The 26,671-nt window shown below is 42.3% G+C and overlaps 1 protein-coding gene across 4 annotated transcripts in view; it reads right to left on the reverse strand.

Annotated features, from left to right (window-relative positions):
• The window catches only part of MAP2K6 (mitogen-activated protein kinase kinase 6), a 132,295-nt gene that overhangs the window by 13,815 nt on the left and 91,809 nt on the right, over window positions 1-26,671 (reverse strand). For all 4 annotated transcript variants that reach the window (XM_067715408.1, XM_067715409.1, XM_067715411.1 and 1 more), the window contains exons 3-11: window positions 18,884-18,932; window positions 18,192-18,305; window positions 16,720-16,839; window positions 15,795-15,911; window positions 15,070-15,121; window positions 12,211-12,338; window positions 10,988-11,065; window positions 9,412-9,551; window positions 1,937-1,982 (exon numbers count right to left, since the gene is read on the reverse strand). In XM_067715408.1, coding sequence (XP_067571509.1) covers window positions 1,937-1,982; window positions 9,412-9,551; window positions 10,988-11,065; window positions 12,211-12,338; window positions 15,070-15,121; window positions 15,795-15,911; window positions 16,720-16,839; window positions 18,192-18,305; window positions 18,884-18,932 — 844 coding nt within the window. The remainder of the gene's footprint in view (window positions 1-1,936; window positions 1,983-9,411; window positions 9,552-10,987; window positions 11,066-12,210; window positions 12,339-15,069; window positions 15,122-15,794; window positions 15,912-16,719; window positions 16,840-18,191; window positions 18,306-18,883; window positions 18,933-26,671) is intronic.

Raw genomic sequence — 26,671 nt, forward strand, 5'->3', positions numbered from 1 at the left:
AGGCTTCACCCGTGTTGTCGTAAATGGCAGGATTTCCTTTTTTAATGCTTGAATAATATTCCATTGTGTGTGTGTGTATATATATATATATTTATCTTTATCTGTTCATCCATCATTGGGCACTTAGATTGTTTCCACGTCTTGGCTGTTATAAATACTGCTGCAATGAACATGGGGGTGCAGATATCTCCTCAAGATAGTGATTTCATTTCCTTCAGATATATGCCCAGAAGTGGAATTGTTAATCATAAGATAGTTCTGTCTTTAATTTTGTGAGGAACCTCCGTAACTGTTTTCTATACTGGCTGTACCAGTTTACATTCCCACCAATCTTGTACAAGGACTCCCTTTTCTCTGCATCTTCACCAGTGTTCATCTCTTATCTTTCACACCACTCTAACAGGTGTGAGGTGATATCTGACTGCGGTTTTGATGTGTATTTCCCTGATGACTAGTGATACCTTTCCATATACTTGTTGGAAAAAAATCAACAAGTGGGACTACATCAAACTAAAACGCTTCTGCACGGCAAAGAAACAACAGAATGAAAAGGCAGTCTGTGGAACGGGAGAAAATATTTGCAAACCATCTCTCTGATAAGGGGTTATTATCCAAAATACATAAGGGACTCAAAAAAAAAGGGGGGGGACTTCCCTGGTGGTCCAGTGGTTAAGACTCCCCACTTCCACTGCAGGGGGTGCGGGTTCCATCCCTGGTCAGAGAACTAAGATCCTGGTATGCATGCTGCATGGTGCAGCCAAAAAAAAAAAAAAAAAAAATCATACAACTCAATAGCAGAAAACCCAAAATATCCAAGTTAAAAACAGACAGAGGACCTGACTAGACATTCTTCCAAAGAAGACACACAAGTAGGTAACAAGCTATACTTCTCCAGGCTGGAGCCACTTCACCACCCCGTTTGTTAAGAGATATCAGGAACCTGTACTTCTGTCACCTGCCCGGAGTTGGTCCTGAAGACTGAGCGCTGCTTGTGGGTGGGATGGGATGGGAGCAAGCGTTTAACACCTGCTGAATAACTACGCTCCAGTTAGAAATGGTGCCAAGGTTTGCTCTTATGTCTTTTGCAGCTGTGCACAAACAGAATTCTTCCTTTCCTTGCTAAAATTAAAACCTTAATAATTGAAGCACATCGAGGGAGGGATTAACACAAATCAGTAAATAGTCTGAATTTTATATTTCAAAAAAAAAAAGTCTCTCCCGCATTCAACATACTCATAGATAAGAATTGCCAAGTATAGGTCCCTACTATGTCTATTTAAGAATCATCTGTAACTAGCTTAGAATTGCAGTCTCCATGATTTAAAAGAAACTATTTAAAAACAACAACCCTGAGGTCTTATCTTCACCTTTTTTATGGATAGCGCAAATAATAAACTGTGAATGCTGAGGTAGGATAATTCAAATTAATAAGGCTTTGTCTTTCTTTTTTCCACTAAAGTGAAACCAGGGGAAAACAAAGTGATTCTTTCCTCCCTAAACTCCCACCAAAAAGAGCTTCATCCAACGAATCCTAAATGTTTTATCAAAAATTGATCAATCATGTAGCACTTAAGTTTCTCTCATTATTGAAATCCTTTAAATTATGGTTTCCTTCTATTTGTGTTCCTTGGTGACTCCTAATGTCTTTAAAATTTGAAAATATAAATTTCACAGACATAATTTGGTCTATACGATGATAGGTTTTATTATCATGTAAAAAATTGCTAAGACCGGTGACACAGCCCGGTTATACTAAGGATGAGTATAGGGCACATGAAAGCTTCAGCTCTTTTTTCTTAGTTTAACCTCAGTTACCAATGTCTCAGTGAATCAGCACTTCCAATACAGCTGTTTGATTATAATTTAGGTGTCAGTCAGTCATTTTCCCTGTACTCGCTATTAGTCTGGACACATTTACACCACTAACAATACTCACCATAAGCTCTGGATATGTTGGCCTCTCTTTGGAATTCTTCTTCAAGCTTAAAGAAAAAAAGAAGATCACATTAAAATCTAGAAACCATCTGTATTTTCACTAGACTAGGATTTCAGAACCTGTAGAAGACTAAACAGAACCACCTTTAAAAATGTACTGAAAACATAAATCTCCCATCTTGGCTTTCCTCTTTAGTTAGTCTTACCAGTTATGTTTTAAATCACTCTGGGTGTACCTTAATGGGAAGAATGAGAGAGAGAGAGAGAGAGAGAGAGAGAGAGTGTGTGTGTGTGTGTGTGTGTGTGTTATGACACTTTACCAATGACAGAAAAACCAACTTTTATTATATATCAAAATACATGTCTCCTTTCCTTCAAAACAGCGTTTAATCCACCCCCACTTGCAAAGAAATTGGCAGGTATTTCTTATATAACATGCATTATCTCCTCGCTGTCTTCAGTCCCTCGTTCTCTTTGCCTCTGGCCCCTTGCATGTATAGTTTGCTTTTATCTACTCCTTGCTGAACCTGCTTGAGAGAGAAGCAATACACACACATGTCTGAGGTGACGCTGCTGGTTTACGACCTCGGCTGAGGAAAGAGCACACGCAGCCAAGGACTCAGCAGTTATTCTTCTTAGAAATACCAGTGCTTGGTGGTCATACGCTACTGTCACGTGGCTCCCACTCATTCAGCTGTCTGTACACACAGACATCTTGATCACATTTGATACTGGAGGCAATAGTCATAAAACTGCAGTATGAAGAGACCAACCCCTCACCCCTGTTCTTGACCCACCCGCAGCCTTAAAATGGAAAAAAAAAAAGAAAAGAAGCAGTTTATTTGGAGTTGGAATCCCAGGTTACAGAATGGAGAAAAGAATGATTTTGAAAAGTATGATTTGCAAGGCATCCTACAGACTCCTGTGCCCTGGGCCATAAAATCATACATGGATGGAAAGGAGGTTTGCCTGGCGTTGAAGGAACCAAAAAGTGACTGATTATTGGGTGGCTGGGGTTCGTGCTAATGGATCATTGTGAGAAAATGAGACCTAGTATGTGTGACATGAGCTCTGTTCCACCCACAGAGGCTAACAGTTGAGGAGAGGGCCAGATACAGAACCAGAGAGTGAAACAGCTGAGATGCTTGGAAAAACTATGGTTTAAAACAACACAAAATGAAAAAAAGAAAAAAAAAAAGGAAGCCTTTGAACCAGAACAACTTAAAGCAGCCTACCCGTCGACTCCAGGCAATGCTGTGGGTAGAAGCTAGGGAACCTGAGACAGGGTACAGGTAGATGTGAGGACAGAAGTTTCAACCTGGAACTGAGGGCAGATCTAGGACCCTAGTGACCTCACAGCCCAGACAACCTAAGAGAGAAAGTTTCATCTCAACTGAGGATAAAAATAAGATCGAATTAGAAAGAGGACTTATCGACTGTCACAGCTGGGTTGACGTGGGAAGATGTGCCTGAGTGAAATGAATGAGACATTGTAGCTCCCACTGATGACGCCATGTGCACCTATGTCCTGAGATTCTAAAAGGCTCTGTTGGTGGTTCTCAACTGCAGGTGGTCTTGCCCTCCAGGGGACGCTTGGCCATGTCTGGAGGCACTTCTGGTTGATGCAGCTGGTCGGGGGGGGGGGGCGGTTATTGGTACTAATAGGAAGAGGCCAAGGATGCTGCTAAGGACACCCAACGATAAAGAATGATCCAGTCCAAAATGTCACTAGTGCCGAGGTCGGGAAACCCTGGGCTATGTGTCCTAGGGCATTCCTCCTCGCTGCCCCCTCTAGCTCCTTCTCTGAAATGAAGTTGGCTTACAGTCATCTCCAGCTGGTTCATCTCTCTTTTGGGCATATCCTCATGTCTACCTCCCCTCCCTGCCTTCCACCCCAGGAAACAAAAGTCTTTCTAAGTTCAAGAGCCAGTTCATCTAGAAAGAAACACGGAAGAGATGTGATCCCAGGTGCGTGGCTGACTTGCACAGAGACCCTAGGAAAAAAAGCAAACAGACTAATGTACAAAAGCCCTGAATTTCGGCTATTGTTCAACTCGAATCAAGAAGCAGAAAGTCTTCTCTATAATCTGAACAATTTATCCTCCTAAAATCAGTAAGGAGAAGCACACATGCAACGTTAAATCCACACTCAGTAGTCAAGTGGTTGATTTCAAGTGTCCTATTTAGATGCACCATCAATCAAGCATCAAACCCTAAATCTACACAGACTCTGAAAAAGTCTCCTTGAAGACCACACCCCAGCTTTCCATTCCCACCTCTCACTGGTCAACCCTGAACCAAGGAAATGACAGAAAGAGAAGCTTGCCTCCCAAGTGATTCAAACGAACAATGCCCTCTTTTACCAACCTGAGTTCTTTGTGATATAGCTGATTTTTGACCTTCTATTTAGTACATAATGAAATGATACTCTCTCTTCTCATCACGTAGAAGAAATTAAATACTTATTTTTTTAAGGAGAGGTCATTTTAAGTCAGGACGTCTTATCTTTTCACTTGTGGAAGTTTATGAAAATTTCTCCGGATTTTTTTGTATAAAGGAAATGTAGGGAAAATACCCCAAGTTGACCGTCATAAAGCGCTAAGAATTCCTAAAACCTCAGAGATCGCTGTCAATAGACTATTTCTTGACCTACGGCCTCTGATGAGAAATCTCAGAATGTACCACAAGCACTGCTGCAGAGTACTGTTGGAAAATATTTACACAGCAAACCAAGGCTGTTTACTGAATTAATATAACTGATATAACCCATTCTCTCCATCTTTTAAATCAAGAACACTTCAAAACATGGGCTAAGAATAGCAAAATACTCAGGATAAGGTTATAGGAAAAAAAGCAGATTTTCCATGTTTAATAGGAAGTGCTTGAAATTCAGTACAAAATAACAACTGTGGAGTTCAAAGCTACACCAATTTCTTTTTGGATTTGAGTCAGACTTTTGATTTTCAAGTGGCTTGTCATTTTCAAGCGTGCAATTAGCTAACTGCCCTAATTGCTCTTCCAAATGCCACAACACACACTCCTGACCGTAGCTGACACTAGAAAACAGCTTTATGCCGCCTTGAGCATTGCTAGCTTGGAGTTTGTGCTGACCAGAGGATTTCTGCCTATTTGAATTCCCCGACTGTTTCCAAGAAGGGCTCTTTTGTGCGTCCACAGAATAAACACGCAATGCGCCTCCCGAGCCCTACATTGGTCGTAAGCTAAATAAATATCCAGTGCCTCTTTTTACTGTCCTTCCTGAACAAGTCAGGAGCTATATCTGTTTGTGTCTCTTTTGTACTAGTTCACACAGTATCGACATCTGGGTGGGCCTCTAACCATCTCCGATGGACATCGGGCTGGTGGACTGGGCGCTGAGCTCTTAAATAGGCCTAAAGGCACAGCAAGAAGGAAGTCAAGCTGTTTGGGCCCTTCGCAGAGCTGGTCCCCAATGACCTTCCCTCAGTCCCCACGCCTATAACCTATCGAAAGAAGTTATGGTGAAAAACTCTAAGCCTGCCAAGATTCCATTTTCTGGAGAAAGTCAGTTGTGAAACCTTCTGTAGGACTAGAATGTAAGGCTTTTGTATTCGATTTCTCTACCGTGAATCCCCAAACAAGGCCTAGATGGTGAGCCTCCCTGGCTCCAGGAACTCTTCAGAAGCCCTAAGATAAGAAAGCCAAGTGTAGGGAAAAAAGAGGAAGAAAATGTCATTCGCTGGTCCTGTTTCAAAATCGGTACAGAAAGGAGGGGTTTGTAAGGTATCGTTGCTGTTGTTGTTTTCTTCAAGTTCATAAGGAATAAACGCCTTAACTTTCTTTTCTTTTCTCTCCTCCCCGCACCCCTTACCCCAACTCAGAGGATAACGTTTCTCTGATGCTGCTACAAAAGAAAGATACCAGCCGGATCTCTGGGCTCTATCATATCATAACTTTGGATATGACAGTGATAGCCAGTAAGTGCCTCTACTCCACCCCTCAAACTGCACTTTACTGTCAACTGACCAGCAGTGACCAGAGGAGAGTGACTACCAAGTTGATGCCCTGGATGAAGGTGCGCGGCTGCGATGTCATCAGATGCTTACGGTGGACGCTTCCCACGGAAGGTCACAGATACCCTGACAGGTCACCTAAGCCGTGAGTAATGCACCCTTTTTCTTCTTGTTCTACATTTAACCCAAAGACAGACGTAGGAAATAAAAGCACAGATGCATCTTTCCCAAAATTTGAGATTAAGTTTTTCACTGTCCAAATCTGTAGTCCTTCTTCCCCACTTTCCACAAAGAGTTGGGCTCCTTGAGAAGTCCTGAAGGATCATAGCCTGACTATATCATAAAAATACACACAGAGGCCACTCAAAAAGGGGTCCTTTCATGAAGACGTGCCTCAAAAGTACACAGGAAAATGGAGGAGCCAAGTATAAAAGGGAGATAACACTCATAGGCTACATCTTTCTTTCATCAAGAAATAAAAGAGGTGTTTTATAGGTAATGATCATTTTTCCATTCTTTCCACCCAGCCCCAAATCAAACTTAAAACTGTCAGTAATAAAACAAGTGAATACCTAGACTGCTGTTGTGGGCAGGTGTGTATCTGTATGCTAATACATGTGAAAAGTAAAATTGCCTCCATAAAGATCTAAGCCATTCATAAAATCCCCCCAAAAATCAATACACTTTTTTGAAGTATTAGACAACTTTCCCAGCTCAGTTGACTTCAAAACAATGTTCACACTAAGGGGGTATCAAAGAAAATATATCGGTGGTTTACGGTAGGCAAAGAACGATGCCCCTGGCGTCTGAAACAGGAGAGCCTGGGGCTCTCAACAAATCCGACTGAGGATAAGTAGGAATGCTCATCAAATTCAGAATTAATGCTCCCCTTCAACTTCTCGATTCTCATACCAACAAAAATGACTATTTTACACAATTGATCTTAGGTATCAGATTCTACGGGAGCTACCACACTCAGAAGTCTGAGGAAGAATTTATTCTTTGACAACTTCAAAGTTAAAGCGATTTGAGTTTTGTTTCAATTATTATTATTATTTTAAGTAAGCCCATAAACAAGCTAGACTGGCTGACTTGAGTGCAAATGAAATGACAAAGAATCAACAGTATTAACGGAATTAACAATTCCGAGAAAGCTGGAAAATGTCTATGGCTCAAAATTTTTAAATTAATGAACCATAGTAGTTGGGACTAAAAATGAGAGAAAACGAGAGGGAAACAGAGACCTCAGAGGGGTGGCCATGAGGACACTCTTATGCTGTGCGGCGGGGAGGGCCGGCCAGGGCGGCTGCTACATGAACAGCAGTAGCACAGGTGTCTGCACCTTCCACAAGCGTGTGCGTGCGCTGAAGTTAGAAAACATGTATTTTTTCCAAAGCCTTCATTTTAAAAATATCTGTAAAAAGCTTTAACACTCTGACTCTTTAGGGGAAGTTCTAAGTAGGAGAAGAAAACTGGTAAAAGAAAAAGTCATCCAACGATTTTTCAATAAATTGCAGATGAAAAGGAGCTTTCTGAATAGGAAGCAGTTAATAACGGGTCCCTAGAGCATAGATGTGACTCATGGGTTCTCACCGCAGCCCTAGAGTAGAAGGATTTGAGAACATTTGTACAGGACTGATATTCTGGACGCTCCCCAGGCCAATTAGATCAAAGTCTCTGAGGCCGAGGCCTAGGTGACGGCACATCTTAGAAACGAGCAGCCAGAGTTGAGAACTGTCGGATTAAACCGCTGGTTCACAACAGGCAGCGTGGCTTTCTCAGACCTTTCACACCAGCCTTGCTCTTAGCAAGGCTTCCTGAAGTTCCCAGAGTCTTGGGAAAGGGGGCCAGGTGGGAGAAAGCTTACATAGTGCAGAGCTTGAAAAGGCTTCCTTACAGAAGCTCCTTCTCCACTATCACCCTTCTGGAGAACTGTCGGTGTGAACTGTCAAAGATGCCTCAGTCCATTTCCTAGGTGACCTTTAAACATTTGAGGGTAAGGAAAACAAAAATCAAAACCAAAAACCAAGTTCTCAAAACCAGAAGGCAAAAGCCGGAAGCCATCTCAGCCTGACAGGTGTACCACCACTCCCTGCATACTCAGGCAAGGAGAGCAGAGAGGAGGATGCACCCCCAGAGCCCAGAGGATGCACGTATTAGGAGGACCCAGCAGCACACTGTCCTACAGCCCTCTCTGGCCATTCAGCCAAAACTGCACCAGAAAAAAACTGTGGCAGCTCAGCCTCATATATCCTTCGGGAAAAGTCCCCGGGGTGACATGGGCTTAGAGCCGCTGAAAAGTCTAAGGGCCTTAGTTTCATAAGCAATAGGCAGCTGCTTGGTCTTAATCATGTTTCCTAATAAAAGCCATATTCAGAAGGCTTCTTCCAAAGGGCGTGGAGGCCAAGGAACGATAACCTTGAGGAAGCCAGACTCTCAGCAGCCTTCAGAACACCAGCCCCTCCCTTAGCAGCCAGCAGCCCGACTGCCCTTCTCCAAGGATCGCAGCTGGGCTTCTCGCCACCTCTGAGTCCCTTCCCCCAAGTCTCATCTGCTCCGGAGGCGCCCGGATAAACCACCTCATCTCCAACGCAGCCTCCTCTTTCCAGCATCACTTGCGATGGTCATTAGTGTCAAAGCACGCCAAGCATCATGTTCCCTACGCAGACAGAAATCACTGGATTTTCTGGAGAAAACAATCCCCTCTCCAAGTTTCCTCAATTCCACTTTCAATTTCCATGAAAACAAAGTTTACAGCATTAGCACGGTTCCTTCCAACTTTTTTTATTTTCCCTTCTCAGACCCCCCCCCCCCCCCCCCGCCCAGTACTGTCCACTGTACACTTATGGGCAAGCACGTCCGTAAGTTAGCAAGTGTTCTGTAAGAGTCAGCCTACAGACACTAGAACTGCTTTGTAAGACTTCTAGGTACCTAAGGAAGGCTCTGAGAGTAGCCTCTGTCTTCTTATCCAGGGTGGTTCTTTGTGTCATACCTACTTTTCATCCCTAGCCCTCCGGTGGGTCGCCCACCTTTCTCTTATGCTCCGGTCAACATCACAGGGCTTAAAATTCCCATAAAAGAGTTTCTCCCTTTTGCGATATGATGCACGGAGTCCCTTCTGCCTGGAATACCTCTTCCTCCCCTATTTCTCTTTCGCTTGGACGTACCTCACAGGGTCCCAGCCCAGCATTTATTTCCTCCAGAAACTCAACCCAGCGCTGTTCCTCTGCGTCCCCCAAATACCCTGTGCATGTCTCCATGTCTGGACTTGCAGTGTGGACTAGAATGACTGACTGTGGACACGCCCTCCTTGGCTCTGAGCTCAGCGGGGGAGGGGCAGAGCCATCTTTGTTGCTCAGCAGCAAGGACAGGCCCGTCAGTGCTTTGGGGATGGATGCATGCATCGTGGATTAAAACGATGGGGGAAAGTCATGAGAACTCTCTTGTTTCTTCACGCTGGCCTCTGAGAGACAGGCTGTCTTACCACTGTGAGGTAAAGTCAGCAAACTCTTCGGAGAACTTGTCTGCGGGGAGTTGTGGCGACGGCTCCTCCACCACCTGTTTGAGCTGCTGAAAAGGAGTTCCCCACGAATCATAGGGAAACCGAAGGATGGCCAGCTCGATCTAGAGGGGAGAGGGACACAAGGAGACAGGATCTTACACGGGGTGCTTAGGTAAAGAGGGGGTCCACTAGGGAATCCACTTGGCTCCAGGAGAGCCAGAGGGACGCATGATGGTGACCATCAGGTAAACTGGCGGGAGGGGGAAAACTAATGCTGTGTTCTCTAGCAGTTTTCCTCCAAGTCCTAGTGCTAGGGGTTTGCAGATTGCGTTGTACCGGAGACAGCCACTTAAACCTACTTAAAACTGGGTCCTCCCTGAAACCCGGTGCGGCACATCATAAAATTGTAAGCCAGCAGTATGAGACTTCAGGATGCAAAGCGACCAGGTTTTCAAATGCTGAGTCTAAAAAGTGATTCTCACCCTAAGACTCTTACAGAGCTGTACATCTGCTGCCATCTGCTGGGAGCATGCTAGAATTAAAAACAAACAAACAAACTAGGACCAAATGACTGATCTTTTTTTGGACTTGAGTAAAGGCCACTTTGCTTTGACAAGATCACGTGCTTTCTGGGCAGGGATGTGAAATAACTCACAGGATTTAATCAGCTGCTGTGTCTGGGAAGGAAACAGGACCACCATGGATCATTCCAGACCTCGGTGATACACTGAAAATTTATAATCAGCAAAGTTACAAATCAGGCACTCATTGCGTACCTTTAGGCCTGTGCCTGAGAAAATTATCCTATGCGCTCCTATGAGTTTGGGCTATACCTGTACTCAGCAGCCAAGACTTCTGTCGTAACCATGTTCTGGGAAGCTGAGCCCATGTCCTGCATAACAAAGCTCTATCAGGGTCTGGGCGGGGGATGGATTTGGAGTTTGGGATTGACATGTACACACTGCTATATTTAAAACATAACCGACAAGGACCTGCTGTACAGCACAGGGAACTCTGCTCAATATTCTCTAATAACCTAAATGGGAAAAGAATTTGAATAAGAATAGATACATGTGTAACTGAACCACCTTGCTGTACACATGAAACTAACACAACATTGTTAATCAACTATGCTCCAATATAAAATAAAAATTGAAAAAGAAATAAAAAGCTCCACCAGGGTCCACACACATTAGCGCTCTTTGAGTAGCTTAAGCTTCTGCATGCCTTGATTAGAATAATTTAATTTTAAACCATAAAGAAAACTATCAGGAACGGTAGTCAGACCCTCTCATTTTACAGATGAGGACAGTGAGACAGTCTGTGATTCCATCAGTGAATCGGGGGCACGCAGCTACTTGGAGGCGGAATCAAGGGACGTGTGTTTTGTCCAATCCCAGCTCCGTATTTCTGCTACACCACACTGCAAACAGTGTCGCTCCAAATCTCCTGCTCTCTCAGACCGGCGTCTCGGGCACCTGCCTCTTGTTCTCCAGGTTCACCCCATTCCAACTTCATGCCCCGAACACCCTGGTCCACGATGATTATCATACACTACCATGGTGATGCCCAGACTCCAAATGTCGGACTTCACGCTGTATCCCTTCTGGTTGAGCTCTGGGTTTATTCTCTCGGGCTGGAAAGGAGACAGAAAAAGACAGCTGAGAGGACATTCCTGGCTCCATAAAGGCTCAGGGCTGAGAGTGTCACCAGCTGCCCAGTGAGTTGCTGTGAGCTGTTAACATACCTCCCAGGCCAAGAGGCTCACTAACTACAATAAATAACAACGTCTCCATGGGATTTTCCTCATTCTCCACACGTCTTTTCTTGGAGACAGTAATGGATCAAAGTCCCCTCTCAATTCAAAAGCAGTTTCAATTCTGCCTTATGAAGAACATGGTATACATTACAAAATTACCTTGTCAGCCTAGAAGTTGCCTTGTTTAAAAGACCAACGGTCCAGAACTCAGTAAAAAGAGTCAACAAGAGTCGCTGGGCTACTGTCTGGTGTTAATAGACCTCAACAACTTTTAGCTAAACATGGACAGAAAGCTTTTCAATTCTAAGAGCAGGTTCATTTCCAAGTAGAATATTTAAGGTAGAAGTCCCTTAAGTTAAAGGGAGTCTGCTAACGACAATGAACCTTCATAGCTATGAGGTTCCTTCAGGACTCACTTAACTGACTTGTTTGGGGAATTTAAATTCTTACTTCTGTTCTGTTCTCAACAAACAAGGCAGCATTCCCTTGTAACACAGTGTGGAAAATTGTGTGGGCTCTGTGTATTACCCACCTGCTTTTTCCAAGAATATACCTCTTTGCCTGATATCTTTAAAGAGTGATTTGTAGAAACATAGGCAACGTAATTCATTGCATAGTTTTAAATTTTATTTTATTTTTCCAGTTTTATTGAGATATAGTTGACATATAACACTGTGTAAGGTTTTTTGTTTTGTTGTGTTTTTTTGGCCACACCGAACAGCATGTGGGATCTTAGTTCCCCAACCAGGGATAAAACCCACACCCCATGCATTGGAAGTGTGGAGTCTTAACCACTGGACTGCCGGGGAGGTCCCCTTTACCTGATTTTTTTTAAAAAGAATACATATGAAGGAAGGGATTCAGTATTTCAGACAGGAAATATTAAGAAAAAAGAAGATGCAGAATATTTCTTGCATCTTAGGCACATCTCTGTTTTCCCTCCCTGGCCGTCCCTTTCCTATTTCCTGGCATGGTTTGAAGGCAGTTACATTCTCGATGCTACCCCCAGCTGCTGTACTTACGGCCATGTACGGTTTGCATCCTGCATCGATAGTTTTAGCGACGGAGTCAACAAGGTAGCCGCTGATTCCAAAATCACACATCTTCACCTGGCCCAGGGTGTTGATGAGCACATTGGAAGGCTTGACATCTGAAAGCAAGAACAGTCAGGAGCCCAGGGTGGTAGTAGCATCCCTCTACCACCAGGGGCCCTGGAACCTCCCTTCCTCCTTCCCCTTCACTTTCTTCTCAAGACCCAATGCAGAAGTAACTGCCACCCCTGTGATACAACATTGTAAATCAACTCTACTCCAACATAAAATAAAAATTATTTTAAAGTAAGTAAAACATCAAAGCTGAGAAAAGGGGGAAAAAATCAACTTGATTTTCTTTTTCTTAATCATTTTTAAATGTTTTATTTCAATTTACAAAAGTAGAATTTACTAAGTTGATTTGGATTACGGAAAGCTTGGAAGAAAGAGAAAGGACATTCTTACATACGTGGCAGGTAGACCATAAAATGATTTCAGCAGTATTTAGAATGAGTAGTCACAAAAATGTTTTTCATTAGTTCATTCAGTCTAATGTCATTAATTCTTGTTCTGCTGGATCTTGGGTTAGTAGTCTGCTTTCTATTTCAGCGGTCCCCAACCCTTTTGGCACCAGGGACCGGTTTCGTGGAAGACGATTTTTCCACGGGGGGTGGGGGGGGATGGTGGTGGGCGGGGATGGTTCAGGCCGTATGCGAGCGATGGGGAGCGGTGGGGAGCCGTGGGGAGCGGTGGGGAGCGACTGGGAGCGGCAGATTAAGCTTCACTCGCTCGCCCGCCGCTCACCTCCTGCTGTGCGGCCCAGTTCCTAACGCACCGCGGACCGGTACCAGTCCAAAGCCCAGGGGTTGGGGACCCCTGTTCTATTCCACGTTGTGTCCTTGTCAGATTGGGAATCCATCAATGGAAAAAACTGTTTCCTCTATCTAATTTCTCATCTTCGTTGCCCTCATACATGCAGTAAGAACTTAAAAATTGATGATTGAATTAAACGCCTAGCCCCATGGGCCAATCGTCTCTGTTATGTTAGATGAATAAGTTCTAGAGATCGGCCGTTACAACATTGCCCCTCTAATGAACAATTCTATATTGTGCCCCTTAGAATTTGTTATGAGGGTAGAGCTCATGCTAAGTGTTCTTGTGACAGTAAAATAGTGTTTTACAAGCCCGGTTCATGATGACCTGTTGCGCATCTAGTGGAATGAAAAGGCAGACTGTGACGTAACGATACACCAGATGCGAGCAAAGCCGCCAGTTTTGACGGATGCTTCTGCCGGAAGTGTGTCAGAGGCCACAAGGTGTTAACTCATCATAAACCCAGATATTCCAGACCAGGAGGCAGGTCACAGAGTATACATGTGGATAAAGAAGTTTCATTCTACAGTTCTTAAATGAATCCTTCAGTCTCGAGAGAGATAACGCACTCCCCAAATAGATGAACCATTGTTATGTCTCGATAATGGAATTAGAAATTACAGTTAACTTTTTCCCTAGTGACACTTTTCCCAAAGGGCATGTACTCAAAAGAAGAAAGTTATTCTAAAAACTTTAAAGGCTATCCTTTATAATTTTTCCCTTAAACAACAGATATACAAATTTCATTTTATTATTTTTTATACTTTATAAACATTCTCTACTATGAGTGAAACATTTTATAATTTTGGAATAAGCCTTTAAAATTCAGTTTCCCATTTGTGGATAATCCACATTCTTCTTCCTATCTGAATTCCTTCCCACTTTCTTCTTTTCCTCTTCCTCCCTATTTTCCCCGTTTTTAATCATAACAATGAATAATAATAATAACAGTCATAATAGGAATACTGTTTGAAGCATCTTACATTACTTTCAGGCTCAGAGAGTGTAAGAATTATCAAATCACAATACCCTATTAGCGATCAATACTTTCCATAAATTTTTTCAGAGACCTGATTAAACATATCTCTTCCAAGAAGCTTTCCTTGACTATGGTCACCCAGTACTCATCATCTTCTTGTTTTGTATTCTACCTCTACTAGTTCCATATGTGGTACATTCATATTTTTAATGTGGTTTTTTCCCCAGGTGTTTGTTATAGATTTGTCTTATTTCCCTATCAAGAATCCCTATGTAGAATTTGAATAAGAATATATTTTTTTCTCAGATACCTGTCAGGGCATCTATTATAGTGCTGTATAAACATAGTGCTGTGTAAACATAGTGCTGTGTAAACATAGTGCTGTGTAGATGTTGGACAGTGATTGCAAAAGGTATACGGATGGAGGCATGGAAGAAAGATGGAAGAAAGAATGGGTGGATGGATGGATGGATGGATGAAAAGATAACAGGAAGGGACAAAAGGAAGGAGGGAGAAGAGGAAGAGCCATATCTTCCAATTTTTTCATCTTATCCTGACTCCTGCTGTCTGAAAGGGCTGTGCTTTATACCACTTTCATGTGCACAAGAATCACCTGGGAATCTTGTTAAAATGCAGATTCCGATTCAGTTGGTCTTGGGACCCATGATTCTGCTTTTCTAACAAGCTCTCGGGTGATGGCCAATACTAGGTGAATTTTTATCCTATTCTCTAAAGTTCTCAATGGGTAATACCACAGCTCTGCTCGGTAACAGGCATTTTATATTCAAGTTTTAATATAAAGCCCACATCTTCTGATGCCCTCAGACAAGTTAAAGAACTTGTATATGATTTTGCTATCCAGTCCCAAAGGAAAACCCCTCCATTCTCTTGCCTGACTCAATTCCATCCACTGGGGAATAAAAAAGAAAAGATAAAACTCAGGTAAAAGAAATAAAATTGATAAAAGGAACAGCCAAGGCAGCTCCATGGATACTTACCTCGATGAATGACAGAGAGCTTACTGTGCAAATGTTCTAATGCTTTTACAATCTGCAAGAGAAACACAAGGTGGGTTTATTCCCCCCCATCACTGGAAAGGAACTGAATGTTAAGCATATCCAGGTTTATCATCCCTGGCTTAAGGTCACAAGGAGAAGTATCTTCTCAGATAGTGGTGTTCCTATCCAGGAAAATACACAGGAAGTCATACAAATTGGATTCCGCACACCAGAGAGGACTATACCCCATAGCAGAGAGGATGCCTCACTCATACATTTTGATTTTCATTTGGCCGCCAGCATTTTTTCTCTCCACCCTCCTGGGCCTCAGGAACCATGAAGGGAGCGGCCCTTCATTTCATTTTCTCCTGCTTCCTCCTCTGCCTATTGATCCTAAGAAAACATTTAAAACTCTACAAATGAAAATCAAAATCAACTACTATCAGGACAGAGACACCAGGAACGTGGTCATAACAGATGAATGTACTGCTTAGAGGCACTTTAACTGAGAGTTTACCCAACCAAGTCGTGAGTAGACTCTTTTACATAATGCCCAGAAAGAAGAGCGTTGATTGATCCATCCACAGATGCACTCATGCATTCAGCAGACACGTACGGGATGGGAGCTATGGTCCAGGTAGTGTTTCCCCACACTGGGGGTACAGGGACACATAAGGCCCGGACTTCTCACATGCTCCTTGAAGTAGGGTTCCTGATGTACTCACAGAAACTGCTATTTTCCCTAAGATGTCCTCTGGAATTGTTTGGCCTTTATCGATCACTTGTTTGTAGAATTTATCTAGGGACGTGTCCATGAGCTCCATGCAGATCCAGACATCCCCCTAGAGGCCGGTCGGTTCAGAGGTGGTTAGAGAGGATGGAAAAGGGAAAAAAGGAGGAAACAGTTAACACCTGTCAGGAAGAACGGACCGTTTCTTGCTTGAGTTTTGGAGGAAATGTACTAATCCCTTCAAGCTCTCAAAGGGATTTATAAACAGGCAAGATTACCTCCAAAGAACAAACTAGCAGACAGCCAAGCCGACTTGCAGGTGATCACCCACTCCTTAATGCAAACTAGGATCTACACACTAATAGCCACAAGCAATAGAACTCAGAAGTCTAAGCCTTTACTGTCACTGCCCTCCAGGAGTTAAGTCCGGATACCTACTCCGTGTCTGACCTCCCAGGCTGACCGCTGGCGGTAGTTTATCAAAAGGCTGGTTTTAAGAGGGAGATGAAGCATCGTAACCCACATCATCGTGAAGTGAAAAAGAGAGGCAGAGCAAAGAGGTAAGCGTAAGCCCACGTGGTACACAAGGCTACCTGAAGTATAGCAAGAGGCCAAAAGACCAGAGGATTTCAGGTTTTAAGGAATCAGTCTACAGACTCTTGATAGAGACAGTTCTGGCAAAATAGACAAACCAAAACAGAAAGGAGAAAGGGGGCCTCAGCCATTTAAAAGGGCTAAACGCATTTGAAAATATCGTGGTTTCAAGCCAACTTTGCACCAACATTTCACGAGCATGAAACTCTACAGAAGACACGTCAAACAAGAAAGAGCACTGTGACTGTGTATGGCATTTATGTGATCAAGGAAACTTCTTGTTAAGCTATCGCTCTCCTTGGAGTTTGAAGGGAAGGATCACCTACCTCACGGAAGAGTGCGCCATAAAAGGTGACCGTAAAAGGACAGTCCACGGTCCTCATGGAAATATCCAAATCCATCAGTAACCTTTTCTGCTCCTGGCTATTTACTGTGGCCCGGATCCGCTGAATGGGAATGCATGAAAAATGTATGGTTACTGCTCCGAGGATGAGTCTGGTAATAAGGCAGAGGGACCTTGAAGCGTCCCATCCTGAGAATAGTACTAAAATCCACAGCACAACTTCCAGAAACAGCCCTTCAGGTATCTACCCTGAGGATTAGCTGTTTGTAACGAATGAAAAGGAAGGAAGACTGTTACTCATTTGATTTCCCGAATAATCCCCAATAAGGAGCAAACTGATAATATATTTTGGAGGGTGTGCAAATGTTTGGGAATGCATTTCCAAGTTATAAAAACAGTCTGATTTATTATGTGGCTTTAGTGCAAAGAGGTCAGAGTATTAATTGATTTTGGGCTGATTTGGGGTCCTATAAAAAAAAAGCCAAAAGCCCCTCTTTGTGAACAAGTAAGAATATTTGGACTGAACAGCAACTGTAAGAGAATTGATTCAGGAAAGGAGAGAGGAGGAATCAAGCCGAAATGGAGAAACTGTTCATTCCTACCCCAGGGCTTCTGAGAGAAGAGAAACTTGTCACACCAGCAAATGTAGCCTTATAGAAACACGATTATGTCATTAAATGACAAGACGATATAATATCATGAGGCTTTCACATTTTTTGCCTATGTAGCAAAGAGCCTGCAGAAGAAGAAACTGAAAAATCTACAAGGTAAGGGAAAGATATCTCCATTCTCCAAAAAAAGAGGCATCCCAGTCATCTGACCACCCACATTCCTAACAGTTCATCTAGAATTAATACGTTGGTCATTCTCCAAGGTCCTTCCAACATCTACTCAAGAAATTTGCAATGATTCTAAATTTCTTTTTATAGCTCAAAAGCTATGCAAATTTGCTCAAGATGATTTTACCCTCCTTTTTCCCACAAACGGAGACAATTTCCTCCCCCAGTTCGGGTTTCCTGATTTTCAGGGACAATTCTTTAAAAGCAACAGAATAAGGGTTAAAAAGACACTTGCGAGACACAAAACCCAAATGCCATATGTGAGCTCTTGTTTGGATTCTGATTTGAAAAACCAGCAGGAGAAAAAACAGCAACAACTATTAGATGACGTTGAAGAGCTATTATTGATTCTTTGACGTGTGATGATGATGCGGTGGTTGCACAAAAAATTAAAAGGAGGTGTCGGATTTATCAGTTAAAAAAACCTAGTTGATGTAACTCATGCCAAGGAAGCATATTTCACATATTTGGAGGGGAATATTGTTCCCTATGAATAAGCTTTTCTGTTTCACCCCACGGAGGATTGTTTTGCTTATATGAAGAGAGCTGGTTTGTGCTTGAGATGGACAAACACATAAATCAGGGATGGAAAACGTTTGGGGAAGGGGAACTCTACCTTCACCGCCATGATCTGCCCGCTGGGCACATGCCGCATCTTCTCCACCACCCCGTACGCCCCCCGGCCCAGCTCCACTATAGGCTCCAGGTCATCCGCCTTCACCTCAAAGTTCTGCAGGAGAGAAAAGTAAGAATACAATAGGAAAAAGGGAAATAAACTGGACACAGGCTACCTTGTCCTCTCTCTAGTTTCTCCCAGCGTTCTAGGGGCTCTTTCTAGTCCAGAACTTTCTGGTCTAGAAGCTTTTCCAAGCAGCTACTGAAAGCAAGAAGTGCATGGGAGATGGGTAGACCCTACTGCACCTGCTCGTCACGGGCAGTACAGACATCCAGCTCCAACTGAGCCTCCACATCGCTCGGTGAAGGCGAACTCTGCACCGGGGTTCTTTAGCCCTGCCCCTCGTTTGTTGGCTGATGGCAGCTAGATCTAGGCCTGGACTTCAACGAATCTACCCCAAAGAGCACCATCTACTCGCTTCAAATACCTTCCCTCAGGACCACAACAGCCCGATTTCAGTTCGACATTCAAAACAGCAAGAGCTCCACAGACCACTTCCGTTTACATTCAGACTTTATTGACCCACCGCCCCTGACAGCATGTTACAGAAAATACAGTTTTTTCGTTGGCCAGTTGGAAAGCATCCATGTAAAATGGTCACGATATTAACTGGCAGACATGATTTTTCTCACCTGATTTCCAATAGAAATGCAAGCTTTGGAGTCTAAATCTCGAGGTGGCCTAAGAAAGAGAAGGGGAGGAAAAAAAACATGAGACATTTAGCCAAATACGACCTTCCCAAATCAGATGCGACTGGAGAGATCTTTCCTTAGGAATAAGGTGAAAGCTCATGGGTAAAATAAAGCAGCATAAAGGGGTTGATAGTGTGGGATTTGGAATAAAATACATTTGCATTTAAATCACTTAATCTCTGAACTTCCATTTCTTTTTAAAATTTATTTTAATTTATTTATTTTTGGCTGCGTTGGGTCTTTGTTGCTCTGTGCGGGCTTTCTCTAGTTGAGGTGAGCGGGAACGACTCTCCCTCGCGGTGCACGGGCTTCTCATTACGGTGGCTCCTCTTGTTGCAGAGCATGGGCTCTAGGCGCATGGGCTCAGTAGTTGTGGCTCGCAGGCTCTAGAGCGCGTGGGCTTCAGTAGTTGTGGCTTGCGGGCTCAGCAGTTGTGGCTCGCGGGCTCTAGAGCGCAGGCTCAGTAGTTGCGCTCGGGCTTAGTTGCTCCGCGGCATGTGGGATCTTCCTGGACCAGGGCTCGAACCCATGTCCCCTGCACTGGCAGGCAGATTCTTAACCACTGTGCCACCAGGGAAGCCCCCGTTTCTTCTTTAATACAAAGATATTAGTACACTACCTCGTGGAGTAGGAGTGGGTATTAAATGAGATATTCTAAGTAACATGCTTAGCAGAATCCTTGGCATACAGTAAATATTCAATAACTGTGAGTCATATATATATAGTTATGTGGATAATTACACTACTCTAGTAAGCCCCTGTATAAGTAATTATATTCTTATAAGGAAGTAAAAGTACCAGATCTTCTTTCATCCGAGAGCATCCATGTGCCCAGTTATCCCACCACTTTTTCCACAACTGTCTTAACAAAAAGAAACAATAATACGGTTCTTTTTTTTTTTTTTTTTGCTGTACGCGGGCCTCTCACTGTTGTGGCCTCTCCCGTTGCGGAGCACAGGCTCCAGACGCGCAGGCTCAGCGGCCATGGCTCACGGGCCCAGCCGCTCTGCGGCATGTGGGATCTTCCCGGACCGGGGCACGAACCCGCGTCCCCTGCATCGGCAGGCGGACTCTTAACCACTGCGCCACCAGGGAAGCCCAATACAGTTCTTTTAACTCACAGAATTCATAGGTCACAGGAATTCCAAATCTATCTAACCCTGCCTTTAAGATGGAACAAAGGTCCAGACAGGTAAAGTGACTTGCCCAAGGTCACGACTAACCCAGGCCTCCTGATTTTCAGGTCAGAATCCTTTCTGTTCTACCAGGCTGGCATACCCAGTTGTGATATTTCTTCTATACATAGTGTACTCACTACCCAGGGGTCATCTCAGCAGCTGAGGTTCGCTGCTTTTATGTCTCCATTAGAGAAAACAGAGTCTTCTCATGTGTATTTATTTCCCCTGCTTCACTGCTACCTTGGCTGGTAACAGTCCATGTACGAGAAAGATATTTGGCTTTAGCTGTGCATAACATACAACAAACAAAACACACATAACAAACACAGCATAACAAACTTGTTAATATGATCAAACGAATAAAGCGATAGGAGGCTAAAGACAAAAAGAATCCCGGTGTTGCCTGAACAAAGGGCGACCAAAAAGGGTGGAAATGCAGGTGTCCCCAAGGGGACGTTCCAGGTCAGAATTATACAGAAAAATACAAGGGACGAAGAAAGGAAGAGAGAAAAAAATCCTTGGCCAATGACAATTTTCCCCATCGCTAATATATTATAATTCTACCCCTCCTGCTGAAAGTGACTAAATAAAACAATAAGTAAAATGTAGGAACATAAACACAGATACACACGTGAATCTGTTTTCATGGCAAGCCTTCCCTCACCTTAAAAATCTCTTTGAAACGTATAGAAAACCTAAAATAAAGTTTTTCTATAGTAACTTAAAACCAGGACTGAGAGGGAGGGATAAAGAGGAAAACGCGCGCGCGCGCGCGCACACACACACACACACACACACGGCAGTGATGTTTTCATATATCTTGTGTTTCTGAGCAGGGGATTTTTCTTCAGAAACACTTTCCAAGGAATAAATTTCTGAAAACCTGATTTCTCACTCTTAAAACCTCCAAAGCTCTTTTTCTTTAGTTGTCACAATTTGTAGTAATTGCAATGGAACTTTGATATAAAGACAAATATTATTTGAAACATGTGACTAATCTAAACAGTAAAAAATCCTTTGCAATTGTTCGGACCCTTCCTTTTAAAAAGAATGAAGTAACAGAAAAGGTCACTAGTTATTTGGGGCTACGTCCACGTGCTTGCCGTCCAGCGCGAGTGCTGGGTGAGACCTCCTCCAGGTCTGACATTCCAGTATTCATACCAGGGCTCTGCAAATTACAGTCCATGACCCAGCTGTGGGTGAATTGTACACATTTAAAGGGTTGGAAAAAACAAACGACAAAGCATCTTCGGCAGAGGCCATGGTGGCCTGGGTAGCCCCAAATATCTACTATCTGGTCTTTTGCACAAAAAGTTTGCTGACTCCAGCTTTATTCTAACATTGCATGACAACTTTACCTCACAGGAGGGTTTCACGCCATTTTCCAGAAGGAGAAAAATGAAACCCAGAAAAATTCAGTGATATGCTGAACAGACAGTCCTCAACAGAGCTGAAAATAAAACTCATGTCCCCCAAGTCTCAGCCTTGACCTAAGGAGAAGGGGGTAGAGGCTGAAAACTGGGCTAAGTGCTTTACCCGCTTCTCCTATCATTAAAACACACACACACTCACACACACACACCCCTACCTAAAAGTGTCATTGTTCCCATATTCCAGATCAAAACCTGTTTGGTGTCACCTTGAGCTAACTTGCTCCCAAGCGGTGAAGCTATGATTCAATCCAAGTCTGACTGAATCAGAGAAAACTTCCCCCACACCCAGGCCTCCTCTAATGAAAATGACCACCCACCCGCCATGAGGCCTACAGGCTCAGCGAGTCTGCCAAAAGCATCAAATGATGGACTGAAATGGACAGCTTGTATTGGGTTAGTTGACACTGTATCCTGTCCAGGGCTGGGCATATCCATTTGCCTGGGGCACCAAGTCTGTGCAGGAGGTTTAAACTGTGTGTGGACATTCTCTGTTGCTTATTCACTATTTCAGTGTTCTGGGGAAAGAACCAAACTTATTATGAAACTCCTAACCCTGGAAGGCCAAAGGTATTCCAAAGGTCACCTGCTATTACTTTTTTATATAAACAACCAGCTCCGGTTTATTAAAATATTTATTTATAATTTTACATGAGTAATGAGGTTACTGGTTACTATTATAATTATTATTCACCTATAATAATGTTTATTAATAACAATGTGTACTTATTACCTAATGATAATATTTATTAAGCATCTACGTGGGCCAGAGACCATGTGAGACCCTTTACATCAAATATCTTCTTTAATTTTCACAACTCTTAGAGGTGTTGGCTCTATTTTAATGTGAAGAATTGACATTGAAACAGACTAAATAATTTAAGAGATATCATCAAGGAGATGGTGACACTGGAACACAGAGTGACACCACGAAGTCTTCTCAGCTGCAGAAGTAAAAGATCCCGCCTCTGATGGATAGCCACGGGCTATCTGGCTGTAGTCACGAGCAGTGTAACGTGTGGCTAAGAGCGCATGCCTGAGGTCAGAGAACCCTCAGTTCGTATGCCACCTCTTCCACTTATTAAGTGAAATAATAATGATAATAACAACACCACTTAGAGCGACATTCATTGAGAAATTGCATTTGAAAATGCACTAAACTTGACCCTGAATATGGACTGTGACATCTGATCCCCATAGCAACTCCATCAGTGTTTGTTCCCGTTTTTCACAAGGGGGAACTAAGGCTTAGAAGGGTTAGGTAACTCGCCTAAGATATCCAGCTGGGGAAGTTCAGATATCAGATGGGAAGCCAGGCATTCCAGCACCAGAACCTGGGCTCCTGGAGCTCAACTGCTTTGAGCAGGGCCCCTGACCCTTGTATAGGTCTGTCTTCTCACTTATGAAGTGAGAGGAATAACAACTGCCTCTGAGTTTCTTGTGAGGATTAAGTGAAAGAATACTGACTAGCATGGAATCGATTTAGAATCAGTTGCTGCCAATCAAGTGAGGGAACAGCCCAGAAACCTGAGTCAAAGACACATTGGCATCAGTGACTCAAAGAAAAAACTCAAGTGAAGAGACCACACACGCGGCCCTAAAAAGAATGGGGCTCTGTCCCGGTCTATTTATTTGTGTGTAGTTCAGCAGAAGGCGGCAGGGTCTATATAAATGGCAAGAGTTACCAAGCCAACCTCACAAAATTGCCAAGAAAAACTCAAAATGAGGAAGCTTCTTCTTTAGGAGTACATATTTCAGCCTCAGTATTAAAATAATAATAACAACAACAGCAGCAATAATCCTGTCCATGAGCTAATGTGGGACAGTCTACAGCCATGAAGGGACCTTGGCTTTACAGGATGAAACAGAAAAGTACATTCAAGGCTTATTCTACCACATGAGGGAAAGACAACAAAGAAACTACTTTTACCTTTGCATAGGTTTTTATTCACTTCTTTATACCAAGCAAGGATTTATGGTGGTTTTCAAAAATTCATTTAAAAAACCCAGAAAATTAATATAAATTAGAAGGTGAAGACTAGCAAATTTTAAAGGGAAGGAATAAAAGACAGCTGGAAAGTGGATATGAAAATATATCCCGAAGGAAATGATAAAGAGCAGAAAAATATCAATACACCATTCAAATGGCTACAACAAAAAATAGTGGCGTCACCAAATCTTGGACAGGTTGTAGAGAAACTGAATCACTTATACATTGCCAGTGAAAATGCAAAATAATATAGCCACTCTGGAAAACAGTTGGGCAATCTCTTAAAAACTAAACACGCACTGCCACCGGCAATTCCACTAATGGGTATTTTCCTCCCAGAGAACTAAATGTTTATGTTCACACAAAAACCTGTACATGATTGTTCATAGACTTACTTACAACAGCCAAAAACTAGAATCAGCCGAGATGTCTTCAATAGGTGAGTGGTTAAGCTCTGCTGTCTGCACGCACACTTACAAATGTACACGCATAACTCAGCAAGATATACTACTCAGCGATTAAAAGGAGCAACGTATGTATACAGCATGGATCAATCTTCGGGAAATTATGCTGGAGTGGCGAAAGCCAATCCCAAAAGGTTACACACTATAATCCCACTTATATAATAATATTTTTTAATGAGAAAAATTAATAGACAACAGATTAGTGGTTGCCAGGAGTGAGAAACAGTATTGGGAGAGGTGAGGAGGGAAGGCAGTCATGATTATAAAAGGGCAACATTAGGGATCCTATTGGTTTCAGAACCAGTTTCTTGACTGTAGTGGTGAATACATGAACCTACACAGGTGACAAAAATGGTACAGAAATTTAACATCACACGTACTAGTGAATATAAGTAAAACTGGAAAACCTGAATAAGATGGGTACATTGTATCACTGTCAATATCAATTGAGCTTATAATACTATAGTTTCACAAAATGTTACCATTGGGCAGAGAATATAAAGTTTCTCTATATTGTTTCTTACAACTGGATGTGACTGTACAATTATCTCAATAACGTTGTCAATTTGAAAAGTCAAAGAAAAAAATCAGAAATCAATAAAATTGAAAGGAGGAAAATAAAGAAAACAAAGTTGGCTCTTTTAAAAATTCAATAAAAATTGATAAACCTCTAGCAAGACCAACACAGATAAAAAGAAAGAAGACACAAATTATCAATATCAGCAAAAAAAGAGGGGGATATCTCAGTATATCCTGCAGTCATTAAAAGAATAATCAGGAAATACTATGAGCAACTTTACTTTCATAAATTCAACAACTTAGAAGAAATTCCTTGAAAACTGCAAACTGCCAAAACTTAGCCACAATGAAATAGATTATCTGAGTTGCCCTATAACTATTAAAAAAAATGAATTGGTAATTTAAAAGCTCCAAAAAAAGGAATATATAAGCCCACTTTTTTTCCCTGGGGGAATTTTTTTTTTTTTTTTTTTTTTTTTTTTTGTGGTACGCGGGCCTCTCACTGCTGCGGCCTCTCCCGTTGAAGAGCACAGGCTCCGACCGGGGCATGAACCCGCGGCCCCTGCATCAGCAGGCAGACTCTCAACCATTGCGCCACCAGGGAAGTCCCGAATCATTATTTTGAAACTGAAACTAATATTATATGTCAGTTAGCTCAAAAACATTTTTTTAAGAATTACCGGTTATCTTATACAATGTCTACCAGAAAACAGAAGGTACTCTTACCAACTCATTTTATAGGGTCAGTATTACCTTAAATACCAAAACCAGAACATAATAGCTCAGACACACACACACACACACACATTACAGGTCAACATCTCTCATGAATTTAAGACACAAAAATCTTCACATTTTAGGAGATTAAATCCAACAATGTATAAAAAAAGTAGTATATCCCAACCACATGGGATTTTTGGGGAGTATGCAAGGCTAGTTCGATATTTTAAAAATCCGTCAGTGTAATCCATATCAAAGGGACAAAGAAGAAAACTCCAAGATGACATCAATTGATGCACAAAAAAAACACTCAACAAAATTCAACACACATTCATGATAAAAATGTTGAGTACACTCCGACCAGAGAGGAATTTTTTCAACCTCATAAACAACATCTATGAGGACTTAACATCATGCTTAATGGTGAAAGATTGAATGCTTTCCCTCTAAGATGGGAGACAAAGCGAGGTAGCCTGCTCTCACCAATCTTATTTAACATAGTACTAAATATCCTTGCCACTAAAATAAGGTAAGAAAATAAAGGTTAAAAAAAAAAAAAAACAGGAAAGGAAGAAATAAAACTGTCTTTTTTGCAGAAGGTATGGCTATCTACACAGAAAACTCTAAGTAATCTACTAAAAAAGCTCCTGGAACTAGTAAGGTCACAGGGTATGCAGTCAACTCAAAAACCAATTGCATTTCTAAATACTGACAATAAACAAATGCAAATCAAAAGTGGAATACAATTTTTATTGCTTCAAAAAAAGGAAACACTTAGGTATAAATCCTCACAAAGCCTGATGGAGAGAATCTGTGTGATGAAAACTATAAAATACTGTTGGACGAAATCAAAGAAAATCTAAATGCTTGGAGAAATTTACCACATTCATGGACTGGAAGACTGAGTGCAGTAAAGATGTCAATGCTCGCTCAACTGATCTATAGGTTAAACGCAATTCCTACCAAAAATCCCAGCAAGTTTATTTGTAGACATAGACAAGCTTATTCTAAAACTAACATGAAAAGAGGAAAGCCCTAGAGTAACCAAAATAGTTTTGAAAAAGAAAAACAAAGTGCAAGGAATCACTTTTCCCAATGTGAAGGCTTACTGTGTAGCCACAGGAATCAAGACAGTATGACAGACTGGCAGAGCAACAGACTCAGAGACCAGTGGAGCAGAATGGAGAACCCAGAAACAGATCTACACAAATACGCCCAATTAATATCTGACAAAGGCGCAAAAGCAATTCAGTGGAGGAGGGATAGCCTTTTCAGCAGATGGCGCTGGAGCAACCAGAAATCCATTGGCAAAAAAAAATAAAGCCCAACCTAAACCTCACATCTTGTACAAAAATTAAACTCGAAATGTAACAGAGCCTTAAATCTAAAATGTAAAACTAAAACACTTCTCGAAAAAACATAGGAGA

The sequence above is a fragment of the Pseudorca crassidens genome, chromosome 19, assembly GCF_039906515.1.
Source record: "Pseudorca crassidens isolate mPseCra1 chromosome 19, mPseCra1.hap1, whole genome shotgun sequence".
Lineage (NCBI taxonomy): Eukaryota > Metazoa > Chordata > Mammalia > Artiodactyla > Delphinidae > Pseudorca > Pseudorca crassidens.